General features: G+C 42.5%; 1 protein-coding gene across 1 annotated transcript in view; it reads left to right on the top strand.

Annotated features, from left to right (window-relative positions):
• The window catches only part of LOC137438614 (netrin-G2), a 208,372-nt gene extending 197,018 nt beyond the window's left edge, over positions 1 to 11,354 (top strand). Inside the window, 2 exon segments of the mRNA XM_068133822.2 lie at positions 7,153 to 7,287; positions 8,391 to 11,354. Coding sequence (XP_067989923.2) covers positions 7,153 to 7,287; positions 8,391 to 8,635 — 380 coding nt within the window. The 3' untranslated portion in view covers positions 8,636 to 11,354.
• Positions 11,355 to 13,618: the final 2,264 nt, after the last annotated feature.

Raw genomic sequence — 13,618 nt, 5'->3', positions numbered from 1 at the left:
TGCCTGGAGCCTGCACCATTAAAAAAGAAAAAAAAAGAAAAAAAGTCGTAAGCCCATTTTGGAATGATGTCATTAATAGTCAGGTTCACTATGTCAATAAATTATATTTCGTTCAAAATCATCGTAGATTAGCAAACCTATACATTTTTGGAAAGGTTATAGCATAAGGAAACTAAAAATCAATGTTTACATTTGGAGAGATACCTGTATGGCGAACATTTTGGATTTTCAAAATGGCCACTGTAAAATACATATTTTGTTCTATTTCTGCCTCTAATTACCCTAAAAACTTTTTAAAATATACTAAACCTATATTTTCAGGGACAAGGAATCAAATGAAAGTATCAAATTAGTGCTATGGGGAATGGTAAGACACGAATCAAAGGTTTTGAATAGCAAAATACTGTCTTTATATTCGCGATAAGTTGCATAATCAAATATATGTTATCATTTTGTACAGGCAGTTAATAACATCAAAATGTGTCACAATAATTCATATCACCAAACATACACAGGCAGTCAGCAAAATCATATATACACATGCAGTCAGTATAACTTCACATCTACACAGGCAGTCAATGACAAAATATACACAGGCAGTCAATGGCATCAAACATACACGATTACAGAATATGCCATTTAGAGTCCGTCATCGCTGTCCTGTGTGTCGTATCCGACAATATTGTCCGCATCGTTTTCACAGTCCGTTCCACACAGGTCGGTCAAATTGATTGGCAAATCGAATTGGTCGAATGGTCGATCGAATCGAATTCGATGAATCGAATCGAATCGAATCGATCGAATTGGTCGAATGGTCGAATGGTCGATCGAAGCGATTGGTCGAATGGTCGAATGGTCGAATTGGTCCAATGGAATTGGTCGATTGGTCGAATTGGTCGAATTGGTCGAATCGAATTGGTCGGAATTGGCAAATGTAAACATTGATTTTCAGATTTTCCATGTAATAACGTTTCCAAAAATGTATAGGTTTGCTCATCTACCATGATTTTGAACGAAAAAACATTGTGAACCTGACTATAAGTATAATGCAGTATTATTCATATAATAACCAATGTCGCAAGGGGCGGAGCGTTTGCAGTTGCGGTCACAAGAACAATCACGATGACTCAGGCCTCAACACGTACAAATAAAAAGGAAAGCAAGACAAATTTATAAAGTGATAGCAAACTCGTGGGCCTCCGGCCCACTTTCACATGTTGTGTTAAGTTGGGTAAATGACATTTAAGCTTATTCCAAGACAAGTCTTGAGATTCATTAAGTAGTCTTTTAAGCAGAAGCTTCTTCTTCTTCATCTTTTCCTCTTCTTACTTTTATAAGGCGTGAGGTCTAATGGCACCAATCTCCTGCCATGCCGTGACCACAATACTCCTCCAGTCCTCCACTCCCCTCTGTGCTCAGCCAACTCTCTCCACTATCCAACCATTCCTACCTTCCTGATATACCTCTTCAAAAATCTTCCCATCTCAATCAGGGTCTACCTCTTTTCCTCCTACCTTGCTCCCTCAACCTATCTGCTCTCTTTGCCATTCTCTGTTCCTCTATCCACACCCCGTGTCCGGCCCGTCTCAGCCGGCAAGTCACCAATTTTCCCATCAAGCTCATCTGCACACCAACCTCCTCCCTCAGTTCATCCATTCTCCTTATAACCACCTTCTTCACTCCCGCAATCCTCCTGACCCAGTTGTTCTCGCAAACTTGCAGCCTCTGTTGTTGTCTCTGTCAGCGCCACCTTTTCCAGACCGCAAAGGTAGGCTTGTGATAATCACATCAGAATCTTCCCTTTCAATTTCCTTGATATATTTCTGTCTGACATTAATCCCTCATCCTCTTCCACACATTTGCACCCACCTGAATCCTCCTCCACACATTTGCACCCACCTGAATCCTCCTCCACACATTTGCACCCAACTGAATCCTCCTCCGCACATTTGCTTCCTACTTACCATCCAGATCCCTCCCCCCACCCCCCAGATGCTCAAACCTATTTCCTTGTCTAATCTTCTTCCTCTCTTACCTGATATTCATTTCTTTTCTCTGCTGCCCGACCCACATCACCTCCGTCTTCTCCATACTCATCTTCAGCCCATGCTTCTCAAATTCCTCCTTCCACTCCCCTGGCACTTCATGCATCTCCCGCCCACTCCCAATCACACCAGCCACATCGTCCGCATTCAGCATCCTCCCCAGAATACCTTTCATGTTTACCTTCCTGCTTCCCAACTCCATCACCGTGATAAAGAGGAGTGGGCTGAGAGCACTTCCCTGCCTCAAACCGATGTTCACGTTGAACTATTCCATCATCCCAGGACCAACCACAACTTTTCCCTTACTTCCCTTGTACATCCTTTACACCAACCTAACTTCTTCCTCTGGCACTCCCATCCATCTCGGTGATACCATCTCGGTGTCATCTCTCATGGGACAGCGTCGTAGGCCTTCTCCAAATCCACAAATCCCAATGTTATTTCACCTTGCACCTCCAATATTTTCTCCATCATCTTTCTCAGTGTGAACATCCCATCTGTTGTTCCTCTACCCTTTCTTATCCCCTGTTGTTCTTCTCTGATCTCCTTCTCCACACTTTTCCTTACTCTCCCATCCAGAATTTTCTCCAGCACATTCATGACAATTTAGGAGCATAATTCCCCTGTACTTTCCCAGATCTTGAGCATCGCCCTTCCCCTTCCATATCAACACATTCAACCCCGTCCTCCAACTCGTTAAAGCTACTCATTTATCATTCATTCATTTCATATCATTCATTCATTCATCATCATTTATTTCTGGGGAAACCCCCAACACTTGAGGGGAGGGTGAAAATAAATTCACTTGTGCAAACCTCTCGAACCAGACAATTAGTTTGGTAGTATTCGGAATGGTGTGCGAGCAGCAGTTTAGGAGGAGTTACATGACACACAGGCAGACAGACATATATTGAATCTTATTCTAATACAGTCACGTGAAAAAGTAAGTACACCCCATGTAAAGTTTTGACCTTTTCAACATATTTCAACATTCAGCTATTTGATCTTCATTTCAACAATATTGATAGATAAAGGTGATATAATATAACAAAAATCATGAAACATTTACATTTTGTAGTCCATTGTATAATTTAAATAAACATAAATGCAAATTTCGCATGTGGAAAAAGTAAGTACACCCCTATATTTATCACTACTTCAAATACCTAAAATTAGAATCATGTGCACCAGCTCAGGTGCAAATGATTAGAACATCGTTAGAGAGGATCTTGGAGGAACCTGTCTTATTTAAACCTCAGACATTTAGATTGGTTTGTGCTTTGTTGTTGAAGTGTGCAGCGTCACCATGCCTAGATCAAAAGAGCTCTCTGCGGCCTTCAGAAAAAAGGTTATAGATGCCTACGAGTCTGGGAAGGGATTTTAAAAGATCTCCAAACAATTTGAAATCAATCATTCGACTGTCCGGAAGATCATCGACAAGTGGAGAAGATTCCAAACAACTGCCAACTTGTTCAGGCCAGGCCGCCCCAGCAAGTTCAGCCCGAGAGCAAACCGCAAGACGCTGAAAGAGATCTCTAAGAACCCCAGAATGTCATCATGGGACCTACAGGTAGCTCTTGCCACTGTTGATGTCAATGTGCACGAGTCTACCATTAGAAAGAGGCTGCATAAATTGGATCTACATGGGAGGTGTGCCAGGAGGAAACCTTTGCTGTCCAGAAAGAACATCAGGGCAAGACTAAAGTTTGCCAATGAACACCTAGGCAAAGACCAGCACTTCTGGAACAATGTGCTCCGGACAGATGAGTCAAAGGTAGAGCTATTTGGCCACAGTACCAGCAGACATGTTTGGCGAAAACCAAAGACAGCATTTGACCACAAGAACCTGATACCAACTGTAAAGCATGGTGGTGGAAATATTATGGTTTGGGGCAGCTTTGCTGCATCAGGGCCTGGGCAGCTCACCATCATAGAATCCACTATGAATTCTTCATTGTACCAGAGGGTGCTTGAGGATAATGTGAGGCCATCTGTCGGAAAGTTGAAGCTCAACCGAAGGTGGACCTTGCAACATGACAATGACCCTAAACATACCAGTAAATCCACCAAGGAATGGCTGAAAAGAAAGAAATGGAGGGTTCTGGAATGGCCAAGTCAAAGCCCGGATCTAAACCCCATCGAGATGTTGTGGGTGGGATTTGAAACGAACTCTGCATGCAAGAAACCCCTCAAACATCGCACAGCTGAAAGAATTCTGCATGGAGGAGTGGGCAAAAATTTCTCCCAGTCGATGTCAGAGACTGGTAGACAGTTATAAGAAACGCCCACTTGAGGTTGTTTCTGCCAAAGGGGGCAATACCACCTATTAGAGCCAAGGGTGTACTTACATTTTTCCACATGCGAAATTTGCATTTATGTTTATTTAAATTATACAATGGACTACAAAATGTAAATGTTTCATGATATTTGTTACTTTATATCACCTTTATCTATCAATATTGTTGAAATGCTCGCCGCACATTTCATCATCATCATTTTCATCATCATCATCTGGTGATGATAACGATTTTTATGCGCTACGTGCTTCAGCACCTGGCAGTCCCGTTGTGTGAGCTTGTGGGGCCTACCACTTCGCGGCTGAGCTGTTGTCGCTCCTAGACGATTCCACTTCACAATAACAGCACTTACAGATGACTGTGGCAGCTCGAGCAAGGCAGAAATTTGATGAACTGACTTGTTGGAAAGGTGTCATCCTATGACAGTGCCACGTTGAAAGTCACTGAGCTCTTCAGTACGGCCCATTGTTCAGGCAATGTTTGTCTATGGGCATTGCATGGCTGTGTGCTTGATTATATATACCTGTCAGCAATGGGTGTGGCTGAAATAGCCAAAGCCATTAATTAGAAGGGGTGTCCCCATACTTTTGGCCATGTAGTGTGTCTGTGTGTGTATATATATATATATATATATATATATATATATATATATATATATATATATATATATATATATAGATATATATATATATATATATATATATATATATATATATATATATCTATATATCTATACACAAAGAATTAAGTTAAGCACCCCCCCCCTTTTTTTTACAACCTCGCACATTACAAGTTTGTTGTCGTCAAAACAGTGTAATATACCCATGTTATTGCTATATTTTCTGGAGAAGTGATATTATGGTCACATAAAAACATAACAATCATGCCGTTTTCAATATTTTATTCTGAATAATTTAAGGTGAAATTTTTTGGGAATTTTAGGCATATTTTCACCTCAATTTAAGTATGGAGCTATAGGTCCATCACGGACAGTGTGGATGACGTTTATGTTTTCTAACGTACAGTCATTGTTCTGAGAAGACCTCTAGCGATCTTTGCGTCAATAACGTGTGTAGGACCCACGTGATCGGATCACTGACTCAACCCTACGTCTCATAGACCCTGTAAGCCGTCGTATGCGTTGCTGTGGCAGGTTGTTCCATTCCCGATGTAATGCACGTTCCAATTCATCCAGATTGGCTATTGGAGGGACCATCTTCGCAATTTGTCGTCCCAACATGTCCCGAACGTGCATTACATCGGGAATGGAACAACCTGCCACAGCAACGCATACGACGGCTTACAGGGTCTATGAGACGTAGGGTTGAGTCAGTGATCCGATCACGTGGGTCCTACACACGTTATTGACGCAAAGATCGCTAGAGGTCTTCTCAGAACAATGACTGTACGTTAGAAAACATAAACGTCATCCACACTGTCCGTGATGGACCTATAGCTCCATACTTAAATTGAGGTGAAAATATGCCTAAAATTCCCAAAAAATTTCACCTTAAATTATTCAGAATAAAATATTGAAAACGGCATGATTGTTATGTTTTTATGTGACCATAATATCACTTCTCCAGAAAATATAGCAATAAAATGGGTATATTACACTGTTATGACGACAACAAACTTGTAATGTGCGAGGTTGTAAAAAAACGGGGGGGGTGCTTAACTTAATTCTTTGTGTATATATATATATATATATACACACATACATACATATCTGTGTATCCCATACTATGATTTACATAGAAGGTTTATGAAAGCTTCTTAGGACTGATTTATACCGTCAGTCGCAATGTACCAGCTGACAGTTTTTAGCAGTTGTTTCACAGACTTTAACTGACGCCAGAAGTTCAATTTAAATGTAATATATGAATACTCGTTCCATTATATGTAATGTAATAAATACACACTTCCTTTTTGTTGCCATCAACGGCTATACATACACACCCATAGAATAGGCGAGAGTAGAAAACCCAATCTCCTATTCACTGCTTTGTTCTTGGTTACATCGATGCATGTCAAGGCCGCTTCTGCTGCGGAACCATCTGTTCATCTGTGGCAGACTTCACACATCACTGCTTCATGCTGCTCTCTGACAGGTTTCTCCCATTCTGCTGTACACATATGCCACTTTCTGTCACCTTCTCTTCTAAATGCTCTTCCACATTCTTCACAGATGACCTGGGCAGGTGCTGATTGTATCAATTATCTGCTTTATAATTCCTCTCCAGTACTTATTGGTATGTGGTGCACCACCCCTATCTAAAGATGGTGGCCAGTTCAGACCACTTGTCTTCAGCACCATTGATGTCCTTCAGGTCTGATGACAACTCTCTGTCTCATCCGAGTCCCCCAGCCAAAGAGGCACTTCTGTCGGATGTGATCTTTGGGCACCTGCACAAGGTGACCTATCTATATGAGACAACGTGCCATCACATTCTGAGTCGCAGTTGTGGGGTCACCTTGGTGTTGTCTGATTTCGCATGATGTGAACCTTTGTGCCCACTGCTGCATGTCGGAGATGCCAAGAACGGTTCTCGCACACCTGTGATGGAATGCTTCAAGTTTCTTCCTATATTTCCTAAGTGGCATCCAACACTCTGAGCCATAGAGTAACACTGACAAGACACATGCTTGGTAGATCTTCTGCTTTGTCTGGACTGTCAGCATTCGGCACACACACAAACATACACACACACACACACACACACACACACACACACACACACACACACACACACACACATACACACACACAGTGCATGAATCAATATTAATTTCACTTTATTTCATCGCAGAATGTAACTGCAATGCATTCGGGGCAACACACGACCGTTGCGACTCAACTGGACAATGTGAATGCAAAGAGGGGACGCGTGGTCTCAAGTGCGACGGATGCCTTCCTGGATACCACTGGCACCGTGGATGCCAACGTAAGCAGTAGTCAATAAGAGTCCTTGGCTGGATCTGCGTGCCACGCATACTGTTGTTTACCGCAGTGTCAGCCATTGTTAATTCAAGTTGAGGGGAGAGGGCAAAAGCAGGGGAATGCCCAAGGTGCACCTTGGAGAGGCAATGCAAGATGGATGGTTATCAAGAGAGATAAAGCTTTGTGCATGGTGGAGCCTAAGTGGTTTCGGATATTCCATGGCCAGTGGTAAAGTTAGTTTGTGGGCTGCAGCCAATATCCTTCCTATTAACATAGTGTACTCTTCCATTGCTGAAGCAATGCATACTTGCTGATCTAACTCCCTTTAGTGCCGTAATGGTCCCAGCAACGTGCAGGCTCAAAAAGCTTGCCGTAAATGCTCCATAAACTCCATGACCTTGGTTGGGACATTTTCTGTCTTGCACAGCGATGAAACATGCATCCGTTGCATCAATAAGAGGCGGAACGATACATATGCTCACTTTCTCCCAAACTCCTTGTTTTTGTGCATCGCTGCATTTGTGTGGATCCATAAGAAATCCCCTTCTCCCACAAAATCCCAGCATTGCATTTGTGTGCCTGCTTTTTTTTATGCATTGACACTCCATATGGGTGACGCTTCCGAAAAGATAAATTATTAGGACCTGGTGGGTTGTTTGGTCATCTTTCACTGAGCTTGCACTCGTACCTTGTATGCTTTCGCCCCATCTCCCTCTTCTCCTTCCATTTGATCGCAATGCTCTGACATGTATGTACCACAATGTGCACAAAGCCAGAACTGCAGTTGATCTAAGTTGTTGGTTAAGTGCGGTTTTGAATCCTGAGACTCAAATGTCAGTGGCACACGCACACTGCACAGACAGCGCGCTGTGCTTCACACACCATGAATCATGTTCGGAAGTGAGTAATTTTTGGACTAGGATGAGTAAAACAGACTAAATGATGGAATGAAACATGCATAATCACACTAAACCCAGCACATGACATTAAGCCTTGTGATCACATCTTAATTAGGATGTTTTTTCTCGTGTTATATATATATATATATATATAATGGCCTCTATTGTTCCTTCTTTTGCTCTCGTCCATTTTTTCTTTCTGCCGTAGCCAACACCTGCGATCGTCAGTTCCTTCGCTGTCACAACGGCGGGATTTGTCACAACCACAAGCGCTGCATCTGCCCACCCGGCTACAGCGGTGCTCGGTGCGAGAAGACGCGCTGCGAGACCTTATCGGGTGGCTGCAGCGGTGCGGCGCCTGCACCGTCGCTGGCTGCGGGATGTTGGTGGCATCTCGTGTTGGAGACCGCTGCCTTCCTGGCACTAACAAATGTTATGGCACATCAATCGTGAAGATGACTTGTGCTGCATGGGACTCCATCAAAGCAATTTTGATGCGGCATTGTCATCTGGCTCGCTGAAAACGTTTGCGACCAGCTCGTGCGAGCGGTTGCCAGCTCGTCAGGCTTGAGGTTCGAAGGTGAACCTCCAAACACCATTTCCGTCCATCATTCGCTTCAACTGCAAAATCCACTGCAGGAAGAGATTAGGAATGTTTTCAGTGAGTGGGGAGAACAATTATTGAACTCCATTTCAAACAGATGTCTTGTGACGTCCACCCGAGGAGCTGTTCTTGTGATGGAGACTCGGTGTTCAGTGGGCACACAGGTGTCACTGTGAGATTGCCCAAACATCTGGTGCTGACACAAATTCATTTCAGATGTAGGAACAAAGGAAAACAAACATCAATACCTGATTGATAGACTAAACATGCCATGAGAAAGGTCTAATGAGAAGTTCAAAAGTACTGAAACCTCTATCTGTTTTCAGCAACCAATTGATCGATTATTTAAAAGGAAGACTCTTTGGGGTCATAGGACATGCATCCTGGAAGCAGGATTTGGGATATTGCTTCAGTGTCGAATGGAATCAAACCTCTCGCGTTATTCTGCTGTTTGTCGACAAAGCGCGATTACAGGTTTGCCGGTGGACATTGAGTGTGCACACAACGGAGTGAATTTTACTTTGAATGTAGAACACAAGGAAGGTATATTAATGCAGTGAACAAACCTCTGGAGAGTGGAATATCATCCAAAACATCATGGGCTCAGTCAATACAGTGGAAGGTATTGATGGGCCAGAGGAGCTCAAACTCGAACAATCCCCACTCACGTCCCCCATGCCTCTCGTATCCCTTACACCACACATATTTTATCATGGAGAAACCTGTTATTGCTGCAATATTATTTTCCGAAGTTCTGATCAGAATGTATAGTTCATGGCTCTGTGTGTGTGTGTTGGTGTGTGTGTGTGTGTTTGTGTGTACACTTGTATTGTAATGTGTGTGTGTGTGTTTGTGTGTGTGTGTGTGTGTGTGTGTGTGTGTTTGTGTGTGTGTGTGTGTACACTTGTATTGTGTGTGTGTATGTGTGTACACTTGTATGTGTGTGTGTGTGTACACTTGTATGTTTGTGTGTGTGTTTACGTGTGTGTGTGTGTGTGTGTGTGTGTGTGTGTGTGTGTGTGTGTGTGTGTGTGTGTACATACACTTGTATGTTTGTGTTTGTACACTTGTATGTTTGTTTGTGCACACTTGTATGTTTGTGTGTGCACACTTGTATGTTTGTGTGTGTACACTTGTATGTTTGCTTGTGTGTGTATGTGTGTACACGTGTATGTATGTGTGTATATATGTTTGGAAGTGTGTATAAACATGCATGTTTTTATGTATGTGAGTGTGTGTACACTTGTATGTTTGTGTGTGAGTATGTGTGTACACTTGTAGGGTGTGTGTGTGTGTGTGTGCGTGTGCAGCATGTGTGTGTGTGTGTGCACATGCATGTGTGTGTGTGTGTGTGTGTGTATGTGTGTGTGTGTACACTTGTATGTGTGTGCCTGTACACTTGTATGTGTGTGTGCACTTGTATGTTTGTGTGTGTGTTTACCTGTGTGTTTGTGTGTGTGTACATGCATTTGTATGTTTGTGTGTGCACACTTGTATGGTTGTGTGTGCACACTTGCATGTTTGTGTGTGTACATGTGTATGTTTATGTGTGCACTTGTATGTTTGCTTGTGTGTGTATGTGTGTACACATGTATGTATGTGTGTATATATGTTTGGAAGTGTGTATAAACATGCATGTTTTTATGTATGTGAGTGTGTGTACACTTGTATGTTTTTTATGTATGTGTGTACACTTGTTTGTGTGTGTTTGTATGTGTGTGTGTGTGTGTGTGTGTGTGTGTGTGTGTTTGTATGTGTGTACATGGGTATGTTTCTATGTATGTGTTAAGTGTGTGCAGTACGTGTATGTTTGTGTGTGCACAGGTGTTTCTTTGTATATATGAATGTATGTTTATATGTGTGTGTTCGTATATGTTTGTGTGTATGTGTATGTATGTTTGTGTATATGTGTATGTTTGTATGTGTGGGTGGTTGTTTTTCTTGTTTTTTTGCAAAGTAAATAATACAGCCAGGATGGAGAACCCTTGTGGGAGTTTGTATGAACAGGTTAAAAGGCACAGTTTCTTCCAAGAAGCTGCTATATGTTTTGCCATTTTGAGCTGAGTATGCAAAAACAAACAAACAAAAAAAAAACAAAAAAAAAACGGGTTTTTCTTTTTGTTCTGCAGAAAATAAGTTATATCGGGAGTCACTGCATTGACAATCGTTGCCACAATTGGAAAGGAGATAAACACATTGTGAAAATGTCCCGAAAGGTTTTTGTCAGCGTATGTGCTTGCAGGCATAGCATTGGCCAGATGTGTTTAAGGCTGTTTGAAAGAAATTGTTTTCCTTACATTTCCCCATCTCTTGCTGCCTGTGGTCACTTATCACCATCATAATCATCGTTATCATCATCATCCTTAAAAATGATCAGTCCCACAATTGCACATCACTGTTACATGTATCGCTTTGTATAACAGCTTGGACTGTTATGGTTTGAATTTTGTATTATGTACAAAGTCAGAATTACGAGTTTGGAAGTGTGTATAACAACCATGAAGTATACACTTGATTGCATTGCTGTATCCATGATTGACAGCACGATAAATCACACACCTAAAGAGACTTTTGAAGTGAAAACCTCATCTGTATTCAAGGGCCAGCTGTGTCTTTTATTTTGCTGCAATTTTCTGCCACTCACGGATGATGTTTCTCCAAAGCCACTTGTGTTGCCCAATGTTTGTTTCATACGATACATTGGATAAGGACCCAAGTAAAGTGCAGCATTGCTAACTCATGCCCTTTTTCTTTGCAAAGGGAAACAGTCAAATACACACACATATATCTATCTATCTATCTATCTATATAATTATAAAATTGAAATCTTGCGTGTTTGTATGTAACATTCGATCGGTCCGGGGGCGTGGCTTACCCCTTTGAGAGAGTAGTAATATCCACCATTTTATTAACTCGCATAGCTTTGAGGCCTGTTTTGTAGGCCCGTGGGGTCTTGCTCTCTCTCTCAGTTTTATTTCAAATCAAATTCGATATATCATTTCATTTTTCACAGTCGCTAACATAGTTTTAGACTCGGTTGAAAAAAAACGGGAAGAAAATCCGATGAAAGTTTCCGTTTATAGAACGAAATGAATTCTGAAAGGCTTGTATCTTCAAGGCCATTGAGTCTGTTTCACGCCTTTATCTTCAATCTAAGTCGCCATCTGATTTCATTTTTATCGATGGTTTTAGACTCGGTAAAAGAAATAATTGAGAACATTCACGCACACACGGGAAATTGCAGAGATATATTTTAAAAATCGCGCCACGTTGATATACGAAAATACACCGCCTAAAATAACAGGCATACAGGATATATCTTCGTCATTTCATTCAACATTATTACCCAGAAGTAAAATATGTTTCAGGAAATTACCGAGAGATATTTCTTCGATTTTTAAAATTATTTATATGCGCATACACTTTAAATAGGTTTTTTTGAAATCTTTAATTTTCACAATGTAATTTATTTGTCATTTGATGATCGGCAAAACGATAGCACAAACACAATACTATTTGCAGGAAGAATGTCGTATCAACCCTCCGATGGCGCTACGGACGCGGACAACGAATCACACCTCACGTCTATGGACACGAATAGCAACATCCACACGAATCAGTCATCAATGATTTTCATTGACTGGAGGAACAGGGAAGACGTTTCTTATTAACCTGATTCTCTCTAAAGTGAGAGCGAGTGGAGAAGTTGCCCCTGCGGTGGCCTCATCTGGCATAGCTGCTACCCTCATGCCTGGTGGAAGAACAGCGCACTCAAGGTTCCAAATTCCTCTGACACCGAGGAAAGATGGCGTATGCAACATCGATAAAAATTCCACTATCGCAGACCTCTTTTGAAGTACAAAACTCATCGTGTGGGATGAGTGTCCTATGATTAGGAGACAGAGTTTCGAGGCTGTGGATCGCACGTTGCGTGATGTATGTGACAAAGACGAGCCTTTTGGAGGGATCTTGACGATATGCTGTGGTGATTTCCGTCAACGTGATCGGAGATAAGGGCCGAAATCACGTGTCACAGGTAAGTGATTTAGAACGCTGGAGAAGTGAGCCTTATGGCTTGCTGGCCCAAATAATCTCCCTGATGATGTCCAGCGTTCGCTTTATTTCTATTCTTATATCTATTCAAACTGACATTGACCCAACGGGTCATGGGTCGTCTAGGGGTAGCATCATCATCATTGGCTGAGGGGTAGCATCATTGGCTGAGGCATAGCATCATTGGCTGAGGGGTAGCATCATTGGCTGAGGTGTAGCATCATTGGCTGAGGGGTAGCATCATTGGCTGAGGGGTAGCATCATTGGCTGAGGGGTAGCATCAGTGGCTGAGGGGTAGCATCATTGGCTGAGGGGTAGCATCATTGGCTGAGGTGTAGCATCATTGGCTGAGGGGTAGCATCATTGGCTGAGGGGTAGCATCATTGACTGAGGGGTAGCATCATTGGCTGAGGGGTAGCATCATTGGCTGAGGGGTAGCATCATTGGCTGAGGTGTAGCATCATTGGCTGAGGGGTCACATCATTGGCTGAGGGGTAGCATCATTGGCTGAGGGGTGGCATCATTGGCTGAGGGGTAGCATCATTGGCTGAGGGGTAGCATCATTGGCTGAGGGGTAGCATCATTGGCTGAGGGGTAGCATCATTGGCTGAGGTGTAGCATCATTGGCTGAGGGGTGACATCATTGGCTGAGGGGTGGAATCATTGGCTGAGGGGAGACATCATTGGCTGAGGGGTGGCATCATTGGCTGAGGGGCGACATCATTGGCTGAGGGGTGACATCATTGGCTGAGGGGCGACATCATTGGCTGAGGGGCGAC

Source organism: Myxine glutinosa, chromosome 13, assembly GCF_964187855.1.
Source record: "Myxine glutinosa chromosome 13, kmMyxGlut1.1, whole genome shotgun sequence".
Classification (NCBI taxonomy): Eukaryota; Metazoa; Chordata; class Myxini; order Myxiniformes; family Myxinidae; genus Myxine; species Myxine glutinosa.
This window is presented reverse-complemented; position numbering and strand designations above follow the sequence as displayed.